Source organism: Dipteris shenzhenensis, chromosome 21, assembly GCF_047967505.1.
Source record: "Dipteris shenzhenensis isolate YYH24624 ecotype China chromosome 21, Dip_SZ_1.0, whole genome shotgun sequence".
Classification (NCBI taxonomy): Eukaryota; Viridiplantae; Streptophyta; class Polypodiopsida; order Gleicheniales; family Dipteridaceae; genus Dipteris; species Dipteris shenzhenensis.
Window position 1 is genome coordinate 49,474,501 of NC_141616.1, and position 24,448 is coordinate 49,498,948.

At 47.6% G+C, this 24,448-nt stretch overlaps 1 protein-coding gene across 4 annotated transcripts in view; it reads left to right on the forward strand.

Annotated features, from left to right (window-relative positions):
- The window catches only part of LOC147888999 (Inositol monophosphatase family protein), a 144,233-nt gene that overhangs the window by 110,180 nt on the left and 9,605 nt on the right, over positions 1–24,448 (forward strand). For all 4 annotated transcript variants that reach the window (XM_087392703.1, XM_087392700.1, XM_087392701.1 and 1 more), the window contains 2 exons: positions 15,943–16,382; positions 16,495–16,567. In XM_087392703.1, the coding sequence (XP_087248829.1) occupies positions 15,943–16,382; positions 16,495–16,567 (513 nt within the window). The remainder of the gene's footprint in view (positions 1–15,942; positions 16,383–16,494; positions 16,568–24,448) is intronic.

Sequence of the window (24,448 nt, forward strand, 5' to 3'; positions counted from 1 at the left end):
ATCCACAAAGCAACATTACACCCTTTGCTTCTATGATCTGGCCTCCTCTATGATACTCCTGAGTGTGAGTATGTGATCCATGGTCCCGTCGGAATTTTTCTTGCCCCTCTACCCTGATTCCCTATATCTCTGCAAACCGGTTGACCTCTCTCAAGTACAGATGTCTAGATCTTGGACATGACATGCCCAATCATAATGGTCCTGTAGTTTTCTGGGCTCATGGGATCCCTAATGTTGTGAATAGGAGTGGTAGTGTTAAGGTCCATGTGTGTGGGAAGCCAAGGCAAACTGCGTCATTGAATAGCTTTGCTAAGATCGGGGCCAGGATGTTAATCCCATATGCAATAAACTGGGTATAAAGTCCCTCGTGATCTTTCGCTCGGCCATTGTAGAGCTTCAATGCCGCATCCTTGATAGCTCCTCCGGTAAAAAGAGTGCAAGTGGTGGGGCTCGGTGAGTGCGAGAGGCTAGGGGCGGGCTGATGAGGAACGTCATAGGGGCTGCATGCATATGTGTGCCAAACTTGTGTCGGTGAGAGGTGAAGGTGATTTCCGCTCAAGGAACTTGCGCCAAAACTCTTTGGAGTTGTTGGCGAACAAAATGTTCAGTAACAACTCCTCATTTCGGAGGACAAATGCCTGCTTCTTCCGGCGTGTTACATGACGGTACCTGCGTATCGTTCAGAAGGCTATGTTTAGCCTCTAGTTAGAGCTGTCGGCGAAGAGCCTTACAATCCTCATCATACCAACTATTTCAAGGCACAAAACCAAGAGGTGGGGGTCTAGTGGAGCACGTGGTGTATGGGAAGGCGTGAAGGGTAGACTCGGCTAATCAAGGCAGCACCGTCCTATAGGGGTATGTGATAATATACGCGAGTAGTGTATACAACCGTGCAGAGCATGCGGATGCAATCTAATGATCGAAGTGTATATCATGATAAGTGGTGTGTGTGATCAATGTGGTGGATGGTGCCGTGAGATGGGGTGTGGAGATGCTGAAAAAAGGGTAGGTGTGATCTGCCTCGGGGGGGGGGGTTGTGAAATAGAGAGGTCATTTATGTGCGATGTGAAGGCAGTGGATCCCATGATATAGTTAACTACGCTAGACCCTCCCCCATGTGGAAAGCAAGTGAAGACACTTGAGGAGGGCCATAGCTTAAGACCATTATATATGACAAGATCGTGCATCCTACCCATATCCAGAAATGCGTGACCGTATGATCTGATTGGTCCCTGTCTGTCAGCGGCGGATACCCGTGCCAAGCCTACCGCATCAAGGTCAAGGTTTGGCAGCTTTATGGCATCATCTCGGAAGTCCAAAAGTGATACTTGTTCTATACTCATCCTCGTGTTGAAGTCCCGAACTAGAAGGACTTCCACACAGCTCGAGAAATCTAGGATGTCTGGATGTCTCGGGCGGAAAGTAGCATACTAATATATAAAGATCACGGCTATCTATATGGCGGATCCGGACCGAGAAGAACCTAGAGTTTACATCCCTCATCTCCACTAAGATGACTTCAAGGAGAGATGATCTGTAAAGTACTGCCACTCCTCTAGACCCTCGTACTCCGCCTGTCTCCCTCGTCTCATCTTTGAAGGCTGAATCCCATGTGTAGCCATTGACGATCGGCAGTGGGCACTCTAGACTCTGATGTCTCTCTGTGTAGAAGACTATGTCTCATCCTGTGTATGACTCTCAGAAGTTCCCTAGATCTGACCATAAGGTACTATTATAGTTCCAAATGGTAGACGATAGGGTCTCGGTATCCTGAGTCTCATAGATCCTGCTATCAGTGCTCCGACGTATATTAGCCCTACGTGACCATCCAAAGATATCTATGGATGAGAACCTGACACCCCTACAGATTGAGGAGCGATGTTTTACAACAGCGGGATGTGGCCCTCACATTCCGCAAGGAGGGGAAATGGGTTGTTGTTCGTGATGGTAGACTCCTGACCGGCCCCGTCTGGGCACTTGTCTCGCCTTAGTGTCACATAATGGAATGACAAGCGGTTGCTCCCGATTGGAATCTCTCCCCACTTGCCAGGCCCCATCAATCGCATGCTCTGAGCTCCCAAAATAGTGGTCACAAAGGCAATCGCATCATCCATGGGCATGCTACTTGTGTGGGGGACCTCCCATACTCTTATGTTGAGGGCCTTATTGACCCTTGGCTTCTGCTCCAAGATAGTGGCCGAAACAGTTGCCTTTGCAAGTCCCCGATTCACCACATCCCCCACCTAGATGTCTCCCCAATGGCCGACTTCATCGTGGCTATCTGAGCCTCTACAGCCACGGGGGTGCCCCCTGGTGCTATCCCCAGGGTAGTCACCTCCTCTCTAAGCTGCGTAATATCTTGTCTGCGCCCGTGGATGATCCCTCCCTGCTCGTGTATGATGCGAGTTAGCTCCTGGGCGAAGCGGGCCTCCTCCTCAACAAAGTGGATCAGCTCAACCTCTCATGCTCGAACACTATGTAACTCCACCAGAAGGTTCTCGCAAGCATTTGATGGGGTGGTTCTGGGGAAGCCGGGGCCCCATGGCAGCTAGAACTCAAAACGAGCTGGTACAAATGTGGCAGGGTGGTGTTAAATAGTGCGTGGTTGGAGTGTTGGATAGGTGGGCGATAAAGGAGGGTGATGGGGTCTCTGAAGTGTGGGTGTGGCAAGACCTACTGATGAAGGGAAGGGTGGCTGGTTGAGAGGTAGCGGTGATAGGAAGGAGGCATATGGGGAAGTCCCTGGTCCCGCTGGCAACACTATCCCCTCTGATGTCGGCATTACCAAGTTCGGGGACAAAAGTGCTACAGAGGCCAAGCTGCAGCTTGATGGAGGAGGGGAGCTGAGCTGAGCCAAGATGGAGAGGCCCTGTCCCCCTCTTTTTTCTCCCACCTCCTCATAGGAGCCATCCCCCACACAATCGGGGTGGGCTGGGTGGCTCGGAATGGGATGTGGGCTGACGAGGGCCTAGGGTGCCCCCCTTGTGCTTCAACGGGGGCCTAGAGGGACCCCGCAGCCTGCGAGGGCAGGGGATCTACCCCCATGGACAGATCGTGGGGGCAAGAGCCCCTAGTAGTAGGCGGCTTGTGTGGGGGTTAGTGGGAAAATCTGAGCATTGGAGGGAAGGGGAGTGAGTGATGGGGCATCGACCAGCAATGGAGAGCAGCGATGAGCGTGAGCGATGGAGAGACAGGCCAGCAATGATGGAGAGACAGGCCAGCAACAATGAAGCAGAGAAGCGGTGGAGCAATGAAGTGATGGAGCAAGGAGGTAGAGGTGAAGGAGCAAGGAGGTGAAGTAATGGAGCAGATGGAGCGTGAGCAATGGAGGCAAAGCATGAGCGTGAGTGTGGAGGTGGAGGTGGAGCGATGGAGCATTAAGCGTGGAGGTGGAGTGATGGAGCGTGGAGGAGCGATGGAGAGAGAGAGAAAAAAAGAAAGAAAGAAAGAAAGAAAGGTGTATTAACGTCTTCAGGAGACCTCGCGGGGTTATTAAAGTTTATTAAAGTCTGCTAAAGACCAATGGGTCTATGAGACTGAAGAAAAACCTGAAACAATGAGCAAAAGGGTGGAGCGATCATCCTAACCCATGCTAGAAGACTGTGTAGACATAGTTAGTGATATCATAGCACATGTCCATCAAAATCATAGACAGCCATCTTGGAATCATCCTCCTCACGTGGAGACATATGTTAGGAAATGGAGTCAATTTGAGTGACTTTTAGTGTGTTCTAGAGTAGTACTATACTACTTTATATCCTAGAGTGCCATGTGTCACTATGGGACTTATCCCATATACATTTGACACTTAGAGTGTGTGTGCCTATCCTATAAAGGCATTGTACTTTCATTGTCATTTTCATCAAGCCTCATGCCTTTCTTGATCATGTAAGTACTTTGCTTAGCTGTATATTTCTTTCTCGCATTATTTCATTTCCATTATGCTTTCCTAGTCTTGCTTTTCCATTCCATTCCATTTCATGTCCTAGTCTTGCATCTTCATATGGTATCATAGCTAGACTATCTTCCAAGAGGTTGAGGTAAGAGATTGAGGACATTGAAGCCTCTCTCCCTCATTTCCCTTGGAGGAATGGCTTCTCCAATTCCATCTAGAGCTCTCTTTTCCATGCCATGATCTACCACCTCTCTTCTCCTTCCTTCAGCTACATCTTTCTGTGACCTGCGGACGATGTGACGCTTCTATCTGGATCTAGAAGCAGAATCACGGCTTTGTGTTTTCAGCAAAGTTATAGAGGACCTTGAGTACTACAAATTTTGTTTTTGCATCATTGCAATCTGAGCTTTCTGTGAAAAGTTACAGCCCTTGCAAGAAGTGACGAAATTTGTTTCTTCGCGCGAATTTTGTTCTGGAGCTCAATGATTTGACAGCCTAAGCATGATGCAGCTAGCTCAATGTGGAGCTGTCCATCCTCTTCATCGTTGACCTCTGCTCCAACCCGCTATTTGCTCCTTCTGCCTGACATTCTCTTGGAGTTGCTGCCCGCAAGTTGGTGTCTGTATTCTGCCCGCCATTTCTTCCTCTCCTACATCTCCATTGTGCCTGTCATTTTTTTTCCTTTTGCCGGCCATTTCTCCCATTTCTTTCTCAGCCCTCAATTTCTCCCTCAGCTCGCTTGTGCCCTTCATTCTATCCATCACTCTTCTCTCTCCTAGCTACCAGCTTTATGGGTTCGCTTTCCACCAGCTCTCTGCTTGTCGACAAACTCAAGGGGGACGGATTTCCCACATGGCAAACAAAAGTGCAACTCCTTCTCATGAAGGAGAATGTTTGGGATGCCATCGAAGATGATGAAGCACTTGACGCATCAACGGAGCTTCAAACACGAAAGATTTGGAAGCAACACAATTCGAGGGCCATCGCAATCATTGGGCTTTGCCTAGATGATTCATTGATTCATCACATCGACTTCAAGTCCAAGGGGCAAAGGAGATTTGGGCACGCCTTGAGAATATATTTGGTAACAAGATCACCAACTCCAAGGTATTTCTGAAAATGCAATTTTTTAAGCTGAAAATGGAAGAGTTTGATACTTTGAGTGCGCATATAGCAAAAATTCAATCTGTAGTTCAACAACTCTCCAATTTGAAGTGTTGGCCGGATGACGAGGACAAAATGGCTGTCCTGATGACAAGTATGGAAGGGATTTCTCGCTTTGAGAATGCCCTTGAAGTACTTTGCATTGCATCGACTACAATTGAAGATATGGTGTCTCTTTTGCTTGAAAAGGATCGCCATAACAAAGAATCTCCATCCTACAGTAGATACTACATAGGCACTTACCTCCACCAGCAAATGGAGACCTAGGCCATCGAATCCACCAGCACGAGGAAAGACATTCAAGCCATTCAACTGCAACAAGCTCGGTCTTACGGAGGACAGGTGTTACCAGAAGCTTGCTCAACAACAATCAAAGGATCATGCCAGTTGGGTGGCATCCACCACTAGTGATGATGCAGACGAAGATGACCTACCGACACAGGATCATGCTCTCACAGTCTGTCTCCCGCATCTAGAGGATGATGGAGATCATGATTTTGCTTTCTAAAGTATAATATATTTGGGTACTCTGCCCTGGGGTGTTTCCAAAAAATGAATGCAATAAATCATGTGTGTTGAGTCAATAAAGGTCCTCTGCCTTGGATAGTCCTGCTCAAATGATATATTTCTTTTATATTTTTGGTATATGGCTCCATGTTCCGCATTAGTCTTTGGAGCCAGGTGGGGATGTACTGTGGGAGCCATGTGTTTTGATAGGTCTATTTATTGGTGCATTGGTCTCCTAGACCTCTGAGTTGATCATGCATCCATGCATGATGAGCCTCTAAGCCATGCTAGATAAGATTTCTATGTTATGCTTACTAGCCTCCGAGCCATGCTCACTTGCCTCTGAGATTGTGTGGGAGCCATGTCTAGTTTTAGACCGGCATGCACAGTTTTGATGACCATCATTGTCTTGGTTCCATTCGAGTAGTCCCTCACCTTTCCTCCATGGGGGGGGTGTTAGGAACTGGAGTCAATTTGAGTGACTTTTAGTGTGTTCTAGAGTAGTACTATACTACTTTATATCCTAGAGTGCCATGTGTCACTATGGGACATATCCCATATACATTTGACACTTGTGTGTGCCTATCCTATAAAGGCATTGTACTTTCATTGTCATTTTCATCAAGCCTCATGCCTTTCTTGATCCTGTAAGTACTTTGCTTAGTTGTATATCTCTTTCTCGCATTATTTCATTTCCATTATGCTTTCCTAGTCTTGCTTTTCCTTTCCATTCCATTCCATGTCCTAGTCTGGCATCTTTAACGTAGTCTGATCCAATACAATACAATAGACATATAGAACATCAAGCTATACCCAACGGCGTGGACTGGGCTGTGTAGGCAAGAAGCCCGTAATGGATTGCTGTCTGCTATCTGGATGAGTAACCTATCGTGCCCTCCTAGCCGCTACCCTGACGTCTAACGAAGCACCACTGTAACCCCGATCGGCGCACCCCAGGCCTGAAAATGGAGGAGATGTCTATGAGTGTAATCTGTGTGTCTGTCCTCTGTCGGGTGTGCCGTGTCTCGGTCTCAGGGTCTCTCCCTCTCTTACTGACAACGGTTGGGATAGCAACATGCTCTGCCTGGAAGAAATTTGTGATCGTACTCTGGGATGGGTTGGGCACAGTCCCCTGCTCCTATCTCCTCAATCTGATGACACGATCTCTATAACGGACTGCCTTGTGAATAAAAGCTGCTAGGCATCTCTAATCTGGGTATATTAGTCGTCTGGAGAGGCCCTCCAATCTGTCTCTGAAAAGGCAATGGTATCGTCCACAAATCTCATAGTAGACTGGGCAACAGAAGAGAAGGTGCTCCTTTGACTCCACCTCATGGTGCTCACATAATGTGCAGATACGACTCTCCGTGGAAATCCCCTTTGCTCGCCCTCTCTCGAAACTGAGTCGGTGCAATGACACATGTAACTGACCAAGGGCAATCCTGAGTGAATGTGGTAGGTGGATCTGGGTGTATCCTGGTGGGATGGTGAAACCCGAGATGTGCAAGCAGCGGTCATGATAGAAACTGAGCTTCATAGGGAGCTTTGCCTGTGGCCACAAGCCCTGAATGTGTGAAGCTATAGAAGATCCTCCCAGATAATTGGGTTGAATTCATTGCCTCGGAACGGGACAAACGGAGCGTTAGTGCTGTACTGGAAGGGTGGCAACATGTCTATATGAAAACCTAATCTCTCAAACCATTCGCATGTGTGCGCGTACCAACAAGTATGGCATCTAGATGTCTTCTGAGAAAAGACTTCTATTAAGTATGATTGAAACTCCGAGAGCAAGTTGAAGGGAGGAGTACATCATGCGAGGTATGAGGAAACAATACCCTAATACGGCAAAATCAATATCCTGTAAAAGAGCTAGAAAATATCCAAGGCTGAGGCTGAAAGTGCCACCTCAACCCTATGGGGGATTTTGAGAAAAATGGGGAGCGGCTCTACACCCTCAAGAATACATTCCTCCTGGTGGAGGCTGCCCATGAAGATCCTTGACAGAAACACCCCTTGGAATCCATGCGAAGCCCAAATCAGTCCCCCAACCTAGAGTGTCCTGGTTAGTAAGCCAAAAGTCATTCGATGTATTCCAATTGATATGTGCACCTGTTGCCGAGAAAAATAAATCCAAGGCTTCCTTGAAAGAATTGAGGTTCTATGGAGTGGCATCTCATAAAACAGTGGTATCATCATCAGTTAGTTCACTATCCAAGAGCTCCTCAGCCTGTATGACGGGAGTTTCAGCCCAATAACATCTCCTTGAGATCTCAGAAATATGATCCTAGCTTCAGCCACAAATAAATACAAGAAGGGGAAAGAGGGCATCCTTGTGAACTAATCTAGAAATCTGAAACCTCTCTTCCCTTGGTCCATCAATGAGCACCTTGCTGTGGGCTGCTCTGTACAAGGGGGGAACCCACTAACCCAAGCATGTGAGAATCCAAAGGGTAGAAGGGTACCTTCCAAAAAAATCCCAATCTTCTTTGTTCTAGGCTTCTCGAAGCCCAAGAGTAGAGGGTAGGTCTTTGGCCACTTTGCATAGCCCAATGTGAAGCCTCCCAAAATGACAATATTCTATCAAAGATGCTTCAACCATGAACAAAGCCCATCTACAGGTCATGGATGAAGTTGAGAAGGATGGGCTGCAAGCGCAAGCTGATAGCTTTGGCCAAAATCTTATAAAACGTGCCTAAGAGAGTAATTGGCATCCATTGAGAAATTAAATTTATGCAGCCTTTTTGGATAAGGTACTGTCAAAGGCACTTGCCCTTGGGTAGGCAAGAAGTGCAAACCTAAATTCCATGTTGATGAAGGGTGCATCAAGTAACACTCCCAAGTATGGCTTCACCAAGGAATATCCTGCCAAACTCTATCTCTGACATCATCTCTGGCAGGTGTGTGTGGATTTGCTAAAAAAGGGAGGTACAAAAATCTGTAGCTATGTGCAAGGCGGGATCAAGATCTGACTGTAAAACCCCGTTTGAGTCAATAAGCTAAGAGACACTCTCTCTACCATGTCTCAGGCGAAGAGTAAAGAAGAAGTGCTTATTGAATCTACCCCCCATCTGTATCAAAAGGACATACCTACATGAAAGGCATAATCTGCTCTTTGATCTAGCAACATCTCCTGATGAGCCCTTGCTACAGCAAGGCGTTCCCGAATCCAATCATCCGTAGGCCATTTATACTCTTTCCTCTGCAGGGCCACTATCTGTTATCTAAGGCTAATCTCCTGTCTAATAATCTCAACTCTCCTGGTATTTACAATAGAATGATGATAATCACGAATATCAGATAGAGCTACTACCACATGAGAAGGTGATGCCAAACCATCCTGCAAGTGAGACACCCAAATCTGCAAAATATTCTCCTTGAGTCCCTCATCATCTTACAAGGCATGTGGAATCCTAATACTGGTTGAGCAACAACTACGATGAGGTTCAAAATCCACCATAACCACCCAAAAATGATCCCAATGTAGAAATACATGGAGAAATGCATACTAAACACCCTCTATCTAGTGCCCAATCATCCACATAAAATCTATGATCCGCTCAAGCATGGGCATTTGCACTCTAAGTCTTGACCACGAGAATAGGAGTGAATGAGGCAAAGTGTGAAAGGCATCATCTATCCAAGCATCTCTGCCACTGAATTGAAAAAGAAAGGCATCCCAAGCTGCTCTCACCAGTGAGTGAACACCACCTTCTCCTCCCCCCTTTTTATCTGAAGGCATCTCCACCATGTTGAAGTCACCTCCAATTCCATAACTTTGCAATGGCGGCCCAAGAGAGAAGTTTTTTCAGAAGAGGACACAGTCCCCTTTATTGTTGGGGGCATAAAGGTTGAGAAGTCCAACCTTTTGTCCCCCAATTAAAAGAATGCTCCACTATGCTCTAGAGGGTGTGATGATACCATATCCAGCCACTGAGGCAAGAAAAGAGTTTGAAACTAAAATGCATGTTCCTCCCCTAGTGCCCAAAGCCGATGACCTATTAGCATAATCTCTAGCATCCAACCTAGATGTGAGGCCCTAGATGAGAGATCATTGCTTTTTCTTCTTTTTTTTGGAATGGTTGGTACTTGCATGAACCTGGCATGGTCTTGGTATGCGAAGACTCAAATTTTTTTTAAAAAAGGGCTCCAAGACGCCATGCTCGATCCATTGTGCCAAGAGCCAAGATGACAATGCGGTCTGGGCTCCTGGTACACCGGATCGAGCATCGGCTCTTGGAGCCCCCTTTTTTGTGTGTGAATGTTTGGTGCTTGCATGCACTTGGCATGCAATTTTCATGCAAATATAATTAAAATTGGAAAAAAAGGGCTCCAAGAGCCCATGCTCGATCTAGTGTGCCAAGAGGCAAGACGGTGTTGCCATCTTGGCTTTGAAGTGCCCCGGATCAAGCATGGGGTTATTTTTATTTTAATGGTTGGTTATGACATGCAAATATAATTTTAAAAGAAATTTAAAGAGCTCCAAACGACCATGCTCAGTCCAGTGTGCCAGGAGCCAAGACGGCAATGCTGACTTGGCTCTTGTGGCACCGGATAGAGCATGGACTCTTTGACCATTTATTTTTAATTGTTGATTCTTGCATGCACTTGGCATACAAAGAAAAGGGAAAATTTTAAAATAAGGGCTCGAAGAGTCGCTGCTATATCCGGTGCACTAGGAGCCAAGACAGCATCGTGCCAAGACAACGATGCTGTCCTGGCTCCTGGTGCACTGGTTCATGGATGGCTCTTTGAGCCATTTAAATTTTTTTTTTTTTTAAATGGTTGGATCTACAGAAAAAACATCCACGCCCAGACCCTCCATCCAAGCAGAATGGTTTCGAAATTGAAGCTTCCTAGAGGCCCATTTCTGAGGCTATTGCTGGCACAAATGTCTGAGCAGAAGCTTGCAGCTAATCCAAACTTGAACCTACACGTTTTTGGAGCAGAGATTGCACTTATTTGGAACTGAAGTAAGTTGAAAAAAGATGATGAATGCACCAAAACTTGAAGCTAGAAATGCAGCTGATGAAGGTGCCAGACTTGGAGCTGGAAGTAAGTCAAATTGCAAGCTGTAGGCACCAATCTTGTGGCTGGAAATGAGCAATTACTTGCAGCAAATCGTATCTTGTACTGGCAGCTACTGCTTGGGTTGAAACTTGCAGCAAACCCTGACGAGTTCAGATGGAAATGAAGCCAAGGAAGATACTGGACTCAGCACACTTAAATCACAAATTTCGAGGATAACACTGGACTAAGCACAGGAGAGATCTTGCGTAGAAGCTTTTAATTGGTGAAGAGGGTGAGCAGGTTGCAAGTTCAGACAGGGGGAGCCCACTTCATGCCATAAATTGTGTTGAGCAACCACACATGAGCATGAGCATAGCTCTAAAAAATTATTTAAATTTTATATATACAAATTTAATTGTTAATGGGCTATTGTATGTACATGGTCATTTCATCATTTCTACAATTGGTCAGATTTTAGCAGAATATCTCTGTAGCAGAAATTTTCCTATTTCTTTGCTTTATATAGTAGATCAAAATTTGGTTGATGAGAAAGAGACTACTTCTTTGTCCAATAACGCTTCCCCTATAGCATCTCATAATACCGGTCCCATGATTCATGGTGTGGCTTCTTTGTTGGAATCATCTCCTCCTCCCTCTTTGAATGTATCTTCTGGTTATAGGGTGTCTGTGAAAAGGAGTTTAAATGAGAGTTTCGGGATGAGCTGTCGAAAATAAGAAACCAAAGACGTTGAACCTAAGAGGTGAAACCTCTAATCCCTACCCTCATGTAGAGCCTTTTCCCTTAACTCCTCCAGGTTCTCCTGAAACATGGAATTGTGATGAAAACCCCCTTTTCCTGCTCCATTCACTAGTAAACCTCTATGTGTCCAGGATATTGACTTGTCAATTCAGAATGGAGTGTTTTATGGTCGTGTCTTAAACGAGTATGGTACCTTCATAATCCAAAATGTCAGTTACCCAAAGTAGTCTTCAAAGGTTGCTTGGTAGATAGGAATTGTATTGGCTGCATTACATTGCATGTAGACGAGATCTTCTATGCTGATTTTGTCAAGACATTGAACGTAGGTGACTGTGTGTGTATAGTCAACTTTTTAGTGTGTGTCAAAGAATGTGAGGAATGATGGAGGCACCTCAGACTATACCCTTACATTTGACCCATGCAATAGGATCCAAAAAATCCCTCCATTCATTGTAGAGCCATACTTTCTCTTGGAAAACAGCATTTCCAAGCACAAGGAAACTTGTAAGGACCTCATCAATAAGGGTGAGGGGAACCAATTGCCATTGGCAACTTTGGTGATTACGATTATTAAGCTCGGCACCTCCTTCAAGCAAAGGGATGAGCTTATAATTGGGGACGGTGCATTGACCGATGACCTCATAACTGTAAGTAGTTACAACTCTTTGCCAACATATGAGTATTGTTACAAATCTGCCTTTATACCTAAAGGTTGCAGAAAAGTTCAAAACGTTGGGGGAATGTCCATTTACATTGCAGAATGTTGGGGTGAAGCGAAACACATAGCCGATTGCCCTTAAATTTCTTGATGCAACTGTTGTTGCTCCTATTGAAGATCCAGGCCTTAAGACCAGGCTGTCTCAAGTGTTCCTAACTTATATACAGCAAATAGGTTATGGGGGCCAGGTGTCTTTGTTACAATAGAAACAACCCTGACCACATGACGACAGGCGTTGACCACATGTTGACAGGTGTTGACCACATGACGACAGGTGTTGACTATGTGTCAACACAGGTCAACCACACGACACGAGGAGTTGATCACACGGGTTCATCCAGGAGTACTATCCGAGGCAACCATGCGTCGACACATGTCAACCACAGGTCGACCAGGAGTATCATGCCCAAGGCGATCTCATCGAGAGCTGCGCACATGGAGAGTGAGCTTAGCACATGGAGCAGTCAGGAGTATTTACAGCTACATAGTGGTTCAGTGATGCGGTGATCCAGCTCACCGGCACATGGAGAATTTACACCATCCTGACTAGAAGAGGCTGGCGAGTTAGGGAGTCAGGAAGTCGCCATAGCCATTAAGAGAGCTAGTGGCGCAACGGCTATCCTCAACAGCTAAGGAGATAAGAGGATGACCAATGGGAAGAAAGGGGGGGATTCTCAGCGAAGAAGGGGCCCTCCAAGGCAGAGATGAGGATGAAGGCTAAGGTGGAAAGGGAAGGGGGGACAGAGCATTGGGCATTTAGCATTCGGCACTGGAGCGGGAGAAAGGAGAGCGTGAGGAGAGATACAGGCTGGAGCTACGAGCTCGCCAAGGAGAGAGTGTGGAGAGACTTGTGTGTACCCTTTGTCTACTATAGGGATAGACCTGTGTGTTCTTGTGACTTGCAACTTGTGACCTGGAGAAAGTGGTCCAGTGATATGTACTTTGGCCATCTTGGTCACTTTCTCATTTTTCTTATTCTGCTTATGTTGTGGAATTCTCAGGTGATTGTCATTTAGCATAGTGCACTCGTACATCGTCGTTCAGTGCAGTATAGCATACGGCACTCGCACACCACTGCACGGTGCACTCTGCGCGATCCATTGCATTAGAGCATTGTAGCATTCATGCTTCTCACGCGAGCGGCCTTTGGCCTCCGGTAACACCTCCGGAAGGATAGGAACCCCTCCCCTCAAAAAGTTTATGGCGATCACGGTAGGACACTGCTGGTGTTGAGTAGCACAAGTGAAGTGGTGATCTAGGGTCCTAGAGAGAGGTCTTATGCCGAGTAGCTCTGAAACATTTGAAGGAGCTAGTGAGAGAACTAGGAGGTACTTGAGGAGAGTGGAGAAAAGACTTCCGGCAGACCAAACTCAATACAAGAAGTATTACGTGCGACGTAAGTTTGCGAAGTCCTCAACTTGAGCACAAAGTGAGCCCATTGGAGCAATAGCTAGAGCAAGTAACTTCATCGACACTCTCATTGACTTGGATCAACAGGAACCCTAGTGGTCAGTAGATCCGCACTCCGGAGAAGAAGAAGTGCAAAGCAGAGAACATGTAAAAGAAGAGGGTACTAAGGACGAGGGCTCCTCAGGGACTCATCAAGGTCAAGGCAGCCCCTCTCCTCCTCTTGCAACGATGTCTTCATCAACCACCTCTTCTACCGGAGTGGTGACTCTATCTGCTCCCACCTCGACCACTTGTGGACAAGCTGCTACCTCATCTGTTATGCATAGCTCCGCGCTCCTAGCTAATCTTTCTTCTACATCTATCCCACTGGGCGGTACTTTTGCTTCGGCCATGCCTTTACCTGCCATGATGGTTTCATCTCCCTTTCCATCCACACCGGTGTTGCCTTTTCCACCACCTCCTTCCCTCCCTACTGCCTACTCATCCATGACTTCAACTCCGTCCCTCTCTTTCCCAAATGCTCTCCCATCCTCTTTAACCCCCACATCTTCTATGTTCTCACCCTTTCCCTTTGCAACACTGAGACCCTCCGCGTATGCACTACCATCTGGGTACACTTCCTCTATGGCTACATCAGTAGTGACTTCCCCATCGTGGTCCTCCACAGGAGGAGTTGTCGGTGTGGTCTCCTCCTCTAGAGCACCGACACTCATTACAGCCCCATCAGAACTCCCTCCAACTCTTGCATCTTGAAGACTCAAAAGTTCAAAGGACACCTCCATGAGGATGCGGAAGCTCATGTGAGGAAATTCCTCACAGCATGTAGAGCTAAAGGTGAGGAGAATGAGCATGCGTTCCTTCACATCTTCCCCTTCGTCATTGGAGGATGCCGCGGATGTATGGTACAGTCAATTTTCCCCGGACCACTTCCAGATGTGGATAGACCTAAGGGAGGAATTCTTACGCACTTTCAAGTTGGAAAAATTCGAACACATGATTGTCCAAGAATTATCCACTGACACCATGAAGCCTGGAGAAAGCATCTCTGAGATGTACACAAGGATGAGGGTCTTGGTGGCAAAGATGTCCGTGCCACCTAATGATGCTGTCATGAAGGGATGGTTTTTGAAAGCATTACCCCCTACCATTGTATAGAAGGTTGGTTGATAAACTCCCTGAACATGCCTCACTTCAAGACTTCCTAAAAGAAGCTGTCAAGATGGAACGGTTACAGCTAAGTTTTGCCTCATCAACGACTACGACCACCCTTGGGTGGTGGAGAGGATGCAGATTGTCATAGTAGAGATTCAGGCCATGCAGGAGGCTAGCCCAAAGTACAAATTTCATGCTAGGGCTGCATTCTAGACTTCCAAGTTACCAAAGACTTATTTCAAACTACAAGCACCAGTCATCGAGGGAGGGCATTAGGACACTAAGGAGGCCAGATGGCATTATGGCAGCTAGCCCATATGATGTGGGACGTGGCCATGGACTTCTACAGATCACTGCTTGGCACTACTTCTCGATCTACTTGATACTTGGCAGCCAAGCAGGAGGTTTGGAGGAGTACGAGGAGAGTGGTCATGAGATGAGCTCGAGAGAGAGCGATCATAGCTCTCTTGAAAGGCAAAGTGTCCAAGAGAGTATGGTGATAATTTTTTAGAGCGCCAAGGATCAGGTTGCAAACACATTTGTAACAAAGGAGGACTGACTATAGAAGAGTATTCTGACTGCTACTAGTAGTCATGTGCAGGTGCCCATACAATGCAAGGGAAACACATTCAAACCAATACAAATCATCATTAGGAGGAACTACGAAGCAAATATAAGGACCCTATTCCCCTGGGCAATCTTAGCAATATATTAGAGGGTAATCTTGTAATTTGGGTGTCTATACTGATTCGTGAGTGGCATCTACTGTTGAAACTCATGTCCATCATGCTCATTCAACTCTATATCAGATTACATAGGTCATCATAATGGAGACAATGTTTCTGCATGTCATACAATGAAAAGAGCACCCAATGATTGCTGGAAGTAGAACAATAATCATGACTTTGGTTCGCAAATCATGTGTGGCTCAAGAGTTGTTGATATCATATAAGCCCTAAATTAATGCTTTTTTATTGATATCTGGGTGCATTCAGATACAGGATAAATTGTTCTCGTCTTTAGAACATCAGTTAAGTTGGCCAATTTTCCCTATGCCTTTAGGCTTTAAACTAGGCATGGCAGTCTGGAAAAACATGTGAAGGCTGAAGTAATGAATCTCTATGCATGTGAGCTGCACCTTTCTTTGTGTTGATGATGTGAGCAATGTTGCCTTTGCATGTAGTCCATGCTATGCATTGTAAACTTTAAGGTCTGAAGTTTTATGAAAGGACTTTTTGAAGATAATACAGCACATATTTTGTTCCTATTCATAATGCAAGGTTTGGAGACTTTTGTATGCTTTCATCCTTGATAATGTGTGAACTTCAGATTGGCCTGGCTCTGGTAGTAGATGGCAGCTTGGTTCTTGGAGTTATGGGTAGCCCATGCCTGACCGACAAAAATTTAAAAGATTCTGCATCTGGAAAGCGTCTCTTGCATTTCATCAGCACCATCTTGGGACCAGCCAAGGCGGACAGTTTGGGAAATGATGGGATTATTATGGCTGCACACCATGGCTGTGGAAGCTGGGTGAAGCCTTTGGATTTTACCTCATCATTACTGAAACAAGAGTCAAAAAGCGATCATCTTCTGCAAGGCTTTATTCAGAATTCAGTTGATGGATGTGCTTTACTTGGGGATGCATGGTTTGGTATGTCACAACATGAAGATTGGAATGCATCTCCTTTGGCAGAAATTGTGGCTTCAAATTTTACAAGCAACCTGAAAGAGAATTCGGGAGAACGAGCAGTTTACCTTTGTTGTGGAAGGTAATTACATCACAAATAATTTTCTTTGTTTTCTTTCTTCTGCTAACCTCAATAGTGTATATATTATGTTTTAAAAAGCAGTTTACTCACATTGATTTTATACTCTATGCAGCCTTTGCAAGTATTTCGCTCTAGCCATCGGAGCTGTATCAGTTGTATTGCTCCATCAAACTAGTCCAGGGAAGGTAATTTAGACAAGCAACGGAACATCAATTCCTGCGCAATAACCATATGTAAAATGGAAGGAATGCTAGATATTGACAATAACTCTAACCTAGAGCATGGTTACCATAACCCTAACCTAAAATAACCTTACCTTAGAGCTTGACAACAGCCCTAACCTAGAGAATGGATACAATGGACTGAGTATTCTGCTGGAGATTTACAGAATGCATATGTGAAACAAATGTTTAGGTACGTTGGCAAGTCCTCTTTACTATCCCTCTTGATCTCACCCCCCACTTTGTGCCCTTCTGATCAATGCCTATGTCTATTTCCCCCGTTCCTTTCCTATCAATGCCCTGGGCAAGGTGATATGCCTTAGAGTGACATGTTTGTTGAATGCAAGTATATGCAATGCACGTGTCGAACATGTATAGGACTCAAGTGCGTTGAGAGTATGACAGATTATGGAGGCAGAGCACCAGACAGAAGATGATGGACAATGCTAGCAATGAGGACTGGCGATAATTTCACGAGTCTAAGAATTATAGCATCCAATGAGGACAACATCCCACTCTCTAGCTGAGTTACACAGCCTCTAGGCACCGACCACCCAAAAAGACGACTCCTCAAAATGAGGTTGGAAAAATCCAAAGCTGAGGCTGAAAATGCCACCGCAACCCTGTAGAAGACTCCGAGAAGAATGGGGAGCCTCTCCATTCCCCAAGGAACACAGCTCTCGTAGCAGAGGTGGCTCTGGAGGATCCCTATATGCTCATTCAAGTGGCCATCAATGTATGTATAGTGTCTGTCCAAATACAGGCCATCCCGATCGAATCCACTGGAATGGCTTCATCAATCTGCCATATCCTTCCTGCACTTTGTTTGAGATGACTCACTACTTGCAATTTATGATCCTCTGGAAGCTTTTTAGAATCCTACGGAGGATGCAGGGTCTCTCTCCCATCACTGAAGTGTAGGGTGCAATTGCTCAGGCCAAAGGCGTATCTCAGCGAACTCACATGGAGCATTAAGGAGAGGAGAGCATAGAGCACAATTGGGAACATAGTGCATACATCATGGAGCCACCACCAATCCTCTCTTAGCAAACCAACACACCACCTCATTTCTTGGACTTCTTCAAAAAATGTATTATTGTTCTTTTAATGATCTCCTTTATCCCTAGTTATCAGATGGACCATGTCGTGAGGCATGCAGAGGAGTGGTGGCTTCAAGGCCTTGGAGCTCACAAAGTCTTAGCAGTTTGCCAAGTGGATAACATCCACCTCAAATTCAGTTGGTTGCATTTGGGGCATTCCCATCAGCGGGGATGTTAAGGCAATCTTGTCTTTGACTGTAGGGTTATATGTGCCATTATGTCTTACTTACCTCTCTCCATCATCTACAAGACATTGTTGATTGTGTTCGAGGGCTTCTTTGTATTATGATTTTGGCAATTGAATAATTTCAATGTATCAATGGATCAGCCCCACTCCCCCACTTGTCCACGTCCTAGCCAAGTATTGGCAACATGCAAGGAGGGGTTTTGGGAGTGTACTTTGAGAGGGCTCACTTTTACGAGTAGAAGAGTTGGATTGGAAGAGTGTCTCTGAGATTCTTGGAATGAGTGTGAGTGAATTTGTACTATCCAACACCTTTGTAATGATCCATTGGCTCAGTTGAGGACAAAATGCTCCTTCCTTGCTTGAGAGTATGCGATCTATTGTTTAGTGTCTAAGGTCTAGTGTAAGTTGTTCGCTTTATTTAACCTTGGAGAGGTGTTCACCTTCTCTATTGGTTTGCGACCTACACTTGCACAACATGTTAAGTTGAAACTGGGCACTTGCATCCATGAACATCTGGCACTCCCACCCACCTTCCCTGCAACCGGGTTTGCCTCTACTAGCTATTATTTCCCATGGCTACGCTGGAACCCTTATCCCAAGTCCTTGCCAAGGACACCATCAAGGCTCCAAAGTCAAGAGGGGCCTTGTTGATGGAGGATGCCAACTGCAGTGACTTTCAAAGGTTCATGTATGTGTTCAATTTGCTTCTGATTGCCTCACTACTTGAGATGATGTCGACTGTGGGGTGACCATGTTGCAAGGTCAAGGATAGTACATGATGTAGCCTAAGGCATTACTTTATGAAGCCAAGGTGGACTATTATGACCATCCTGCGTCATGTACTCCAAAGGAGGCAGTAATGAAATGGTGCCCTTTGGACTTTGCAATGGTCCATGGAAGGTGAATCCCTCACTTACATGCTTCAGTAGGCTAGCCCAAGGAAGAGACTAGGATGGAGGCTATGGGCTTTTTGTCAACCAACATGGTGAAATGTCCTCTGGATGACTATGTTGCGTTGAGGGCAATATAGGATTATTTTTTCCCTATTAAAAAAGAATCATCCACTAGAGACTTGAGAAAGTACAAATTCAGCGATCAGTGAGGCGCTAAAATAAAAGGTCGCTGCCTATCTTGCAGCCTACCTCTTATGTTCTCAACTCACTGTCAAAAGTACCTAGAAAGCGGGCGCCAATAGCCAAGGGGGAGGGATATATAACCAATAGATGCCTCAATCTATTAGAATATGAAAATACATACAGGCCAAGCCTTGCAGAATTGTTCATGCCTTTTAGCAGTCTTCTTAGAGTCCTATATACCCAGCTCCCAATGGCATGGAGAGCATAGATGATATCATGCTGAATACCGATGAAGGTGGCCACAAATCGAGTTTATTGACCCCTCATAGCTAGGATGCAACGGGCTACCTTGATGTGTGAGGTTGTGATGCTGGAAATCATCTCCCTCTCCCAAACGATGTGCTTGGGTGAGGGCTCTTGGCACCATCAAGTGAGAGAAGAGGCCTCAAGGATGTCCTAGCTAGTGACATGTTCATCGTCAATGAGATAGGCTGACAAAGTCATCTTGATGGAGATGCCCCCCCTTTGTTAGCCAAGCAACCATCCCCCACGTTGGCAAACACCAACACCATTTCTAAAAGAAAGAGCAGACACATCACGGGTGACTTGCTATATTCTCCTCCTAGCCTTGCTCTGTAATGCTCTCTCTTCTGTTCGAATGATTTACCACATTCTAATTTCACGTGGTTATCCTGCAAAGTCCCCAATCTCCCTAGATGGGCCTAGAATGTCACATGTCCATTTTTCAAAGCCTTCCTTAGATGCGCCCTTTACCCCTTCTTGGGATACCTTTTACTCACTTGCCTTGAGGCACAAATTTACAAGCACCTAGGTCTTTGGCCTTTAGACCCACCTAGTCAAACAAATCACTCTCATGGATGAGCCCTGAACAATGAACATGCCAAAGGCAAGCCAAGTGGGTTTGTGTAGGCAAGAACTCGGTATCTATACCTGAAAATGAGTGGGTTTCAAAAGAGGGGGATTAGAAAGTCCGGTATCCCACAGCCAAGTGGCCAAGCCAAGCAAGCAAAGCCGATTGGGGCTGCAAGTATGCAATTGGAAGATGCCCACAGTGTGGTTGCATGGCATGGTTTACCTCTATTGAGGTGACCTAGGAATCCATGTACTAGATGCGGAGAGCATCTCTAGATTTCCTTATGAAGGGCATTGATGCTTGAAGAGGGAAGGAATGTTATGGTCAAGTTGCGGAGCCCGGATGCAGCCCTTGCTAAGATCCCCATGACTCCCTTCCACATTGTCTGAGCATGCGAACAGCTCCAAAGGCAGTGCTTCAGGGACGACTCCTCCTGAAAACACATCTGGCAGTGCCCCTCCTGCCCCATCTGCCTCAGCCATCTCCCAACTGGTAGCCTCTTGTGGACCACCATCCAAAGAAAGTAAGAGATCTTCCTTGGCCGCCAACTTGCCCAAAGAGTCTTCCAGAATGTACGAAGAAAGACCAGAGATATCCCTTGGGCATACCAACTATGTGCCTGGGTGGGTAGCCTGCGCTGGAGAGCCCCCAGAGCACGCCTACCGGTACGCGCGCTGTATGAGAAGTAGGGGGTAGGGTTCTCTGAGGTCTCCAGTGGTGGCCAGCGCCACTCCCCTAGGTCCCACTCCACCTCTGTCAAGGAGCGGCCCTCCCAAATCCAGAGTCTCCAGTCCTGGTCCTGAACAATCAGGGGGTCTATATGCCACGCTTTCCCTTGCAGCCCTATGATGCGAAGGCGCTGCTAGGGAAGCTGGGGGTCGATCACGGCCTCTCTTCTCTGGAGACGGCTACCATCGGTGACGGAGAAGAAGTGAATCGAGGAGTCCGAGAAAAGGCCTGCAACCACCAAAGGAATGCCGAGGGGAGTGAACTGCCCTAGCTACCTCTCATCTCCTGGGAGGAGCTGTCTGGTGATCATGGGAATCCTCCAACCTACAGGAATGGCAGCATCGATCTCCGCTGCCGAGCCTGGATCCCACGTGCCGTACCTACTACTGCTGCCAGCTCGCTTGGGCCCAACTGGCTATAGACGTCCCTCCAAACGCGGAGCGAGCGCGCAGGCCCACACGCCTAGAGCGCCCATGGGATATGGGATCTCTCTCCAAGCTGGCGACCTGTATCATCTGTCACCTAGCTGCTCCATATCAGGGGCTGTCTGTCTATCTCCTCTCGGCAGCTGGGGGGAACCTGAGAGAGGCTGTGCCGCAACTTCCTCCAGACCGAGACGAGGCCGCGGAGGAAGGGGGAGCGGGGCTGAAGTGAAAATCCACTGGATAGACGGCTGCCAATCACCCCCTCTCTAGGGGATACACGCGCTGAGACCATGCTAAAGCAAGAGCTTCCACGTCTGCCCTCCTGGGGTCAGACCGCGGATGACTAACTTGCCAAGTAATGCCTGACTCTGCAGTTCTGAATCTATGATGCCAAGACCACCCTCTGTCTGGGGGAGAATGACCGTCTGCCAGGCGACCCGGGCTCTGGTGGTGCCGGAACCATCTGAGCTAGACCACAGAAAGTTCCGCACCAGTCTCCTCAGCTGGGCTACGCACGATCTCGAGAAACACCAGCAAGATGCCACGTACCAAGCGGTGGCTAGAAGGACCTGATTGACCACAAGGGCCCTGCTTGCCAGAGATAGCCGAGCCGTGCTCCAGAAGGCTAGCTTCCGTCGTATGGAAACTAGGACCGGTAGGAACTGCTGAGACGGCGTGATATCCAGCCCTACTTGGAATCCCAGGTAACGTGTCGTTTGTCCTCTAGGGATCCAACGAAACCCCAGGAAAATACCCCACTATGAGCTGGCTCCCGGATCTGTAAGAAAACCAATTGACTTATGCCAGTTGATTTTCGCCCCAGCGGCTAGGCAAAAAACGTCTAAAGACAGTCTCACTCGCTCCAGTGACTCGATATCATCTTGCACATACAGGGCCGTGTCATCTGCATACTCGGAGTTCAGAAGTTCCGCATCGTCCCAAATAGGGAGGCGCATCCCTCGAAGACCAGTGGTGCGGGCTCGTAGGAAGTGAGCCATGGCCTCCACAAAAAATAGGAAGAGGTAGGGCGCAAGCGGGCAGCCCTGACGTATCGAGCGCTCGAGGGTGAATCTCTCCCCCATCCTGCCACTGATGATAACCTGGCTGGAGGCCGATCTGTAGAGGCTAGCAATACCTCTGATCCACTCGTCCCCGGGAAACCGAGACGAGAAAGTGTGCCCTCCAAGAAGGACCGGTCTGCCCTGTCGTACGCCTTCTCAAAGTCAAGAAGGAGTATGGCAAGGTGCTGGCCACTATTCCGTCGCCTCTGAGAATGTGAAGATGTTGTCCAAAATGCTACGATCTTGGACAAAACCAGTCTGGGTGTCATGGATCAAGTCATGTAGCAGGGGTCGGATGCAGCTACTGATCATCTTGGCGAGGATTTTATAGGCAGTCGGGAGGAGGGTGATAGGGCGCCACTGTCTGATCTCCTGACGGTCCCCCCCTTTGGGGATGAGGAAAATCAAGCCTGTCGCAAGGCTCTCTGGCATCTGTCCGCTGGAGAAGATATGCTGGAAGGCTGTGAGCAAGGGCTGGTGGATCTGCTCCCAAAAGGTGGTGAAGAAAGCTCTAGAGAGCCCATCCTCACCTGGGCATTTCTGCCCATCAATATCGCTCACAGCATCCTGCATCTCTGCCACGGTGAATGGGGCGAGAAGGGTTTCACTCATGCTAGGCTGCACGAGCGACGGCGTATACCTCCACATCTCCTCCTTGCATCGGCGGGCACGAGGGTGTGGGGGCTCCTGCTGGAACAGGGATCTGTAGAAATCTGTCGCCAAGTCCCTGACCTCGTCTGGATCTGTCCTGACACTACCATCCTGCGCTCTAAGAGATCGGAGCTGTTCCCCTGCTGACCTCTGGCCATGAGTCCTGAAGAACTCTCTGCACATCCTGTCGCCTTTCCTAGCCCAAAACGACTTGGAAGCATGAAATGAGAACTCTGAGCGTCGCTGGGTGATCTCCTCTAACATGGCTCGGGCTCTAACCTCCTGTCGTCTGAGCTCCTCAGAGCCTGGAGAAGACTGCTGCATCCGCTGTATCGAGGCAAGGTCTCGTCTGAGACCCCTCTCCTTCGCCCACCACTGCTGCCTGACCAGAGTTGCCTCCTGTTGACATATGAGACTAGACTCGGCAAGAACCTGAGCTACCTGAGCTGCCATATCCCCCATGGGGTCCCAATCCTGCTCCCACAGGTCCACTATCCTGCTGCGAACCGTTGCTCTGGAGTAGATGGAGTTTCGGATCCGGCATGAGCAGGGAGGTAAGGAATGAGAGGCTGAGTCTAGGACTAGGATGACTGGGGCATGGTCAGAGAGGGTCGTCCCTGGAACCACCCCTGCTGACTCTCCACCTCTGCCTATCGCCCAATCACTGACATAGAAACGGTCCAACCGCTCCAAAAGTCTGCCTCCCTCCCTCCTGTAACCCCAAGAGAAGTCCAAGCTCCCTGTCCATCTGCAAAAGGAAGGCTCCCTCCAACTGTCTCGACCTCCCACAGCGAACAAGGAGTCCCATTCCGCCTGCTCCGCCTGAGCTATACTGAGGAACTCTGGGTCTTGTCCCTGCTGATCCTCTAAAGCCTCAAGGTTATTGAAATCCCCTCCTACAATCCAAGAATCCATCTCTGGCAATAAGTCTGTCAAAGAGCTCCAGAAAGAGGCTCTCTGTCTAAGGTCGGTTGGGGCATAGATATTGAGGATGCCGATGCGGGATCCCTCAATATTCAAGCCCACCTAAAGCGCTCGTCCTGGGATCAAGGTGCCAAAACCACACACATGCTGAACTAGAGAAGCGTCGATGGAGGTACAGACACCCCCGCTCCTCCCCTGCTCGCCAATCGAAGGTTCCCAGTAGGTGTGGGAGCGTCCTATGAGGACCTTCCCACACTTACTAGTTTGAGAAGCCGAAAGCTTGTGTTCCTGCAATAGGAGGACATCTACCCTTCCCACCAAAGCTGGCTGGAGCTCCTGTCTGAGCACCATCTTCTTGGGGCCGCGGGTTCCTGATGAGTGGAACCCGTCGACGTTCCAAGAGATAATGCGTATACTCATGAAGAGGAGAGATGGGCCACAAACAGCTGTCTGCTTGCGGTCGATGTCGAGGTGGTCGGAGGATGTCCAGTGTGCAGACGAAGGCGCTTCTGTGAAGGTTTCGAAGGAGAGGCCGGATCATCGGACCCATCCTCTAAAACCTTCAGCAGAGGGGAAAGGCCCTTCGTCCCATGGTGGTAAGCTCTCTCTAACCAACTCGAAGCCTCCGTCAGGGAAATATTGTAGAAGCCCGCTACCTCTGAGGTCCTCCAAGGGCGGAGCCCTTCCACGTAGATCCACTCCAGAGGCGGTCGAATGATGACCAAAAGGCGGAATCATTTGGCGCTGTGGCGCCATCTCAGACGAACGTCACCCTCCTTCCACTGCTGCTGAAGAAGCTCCGCTGCTCTGCTACCGAT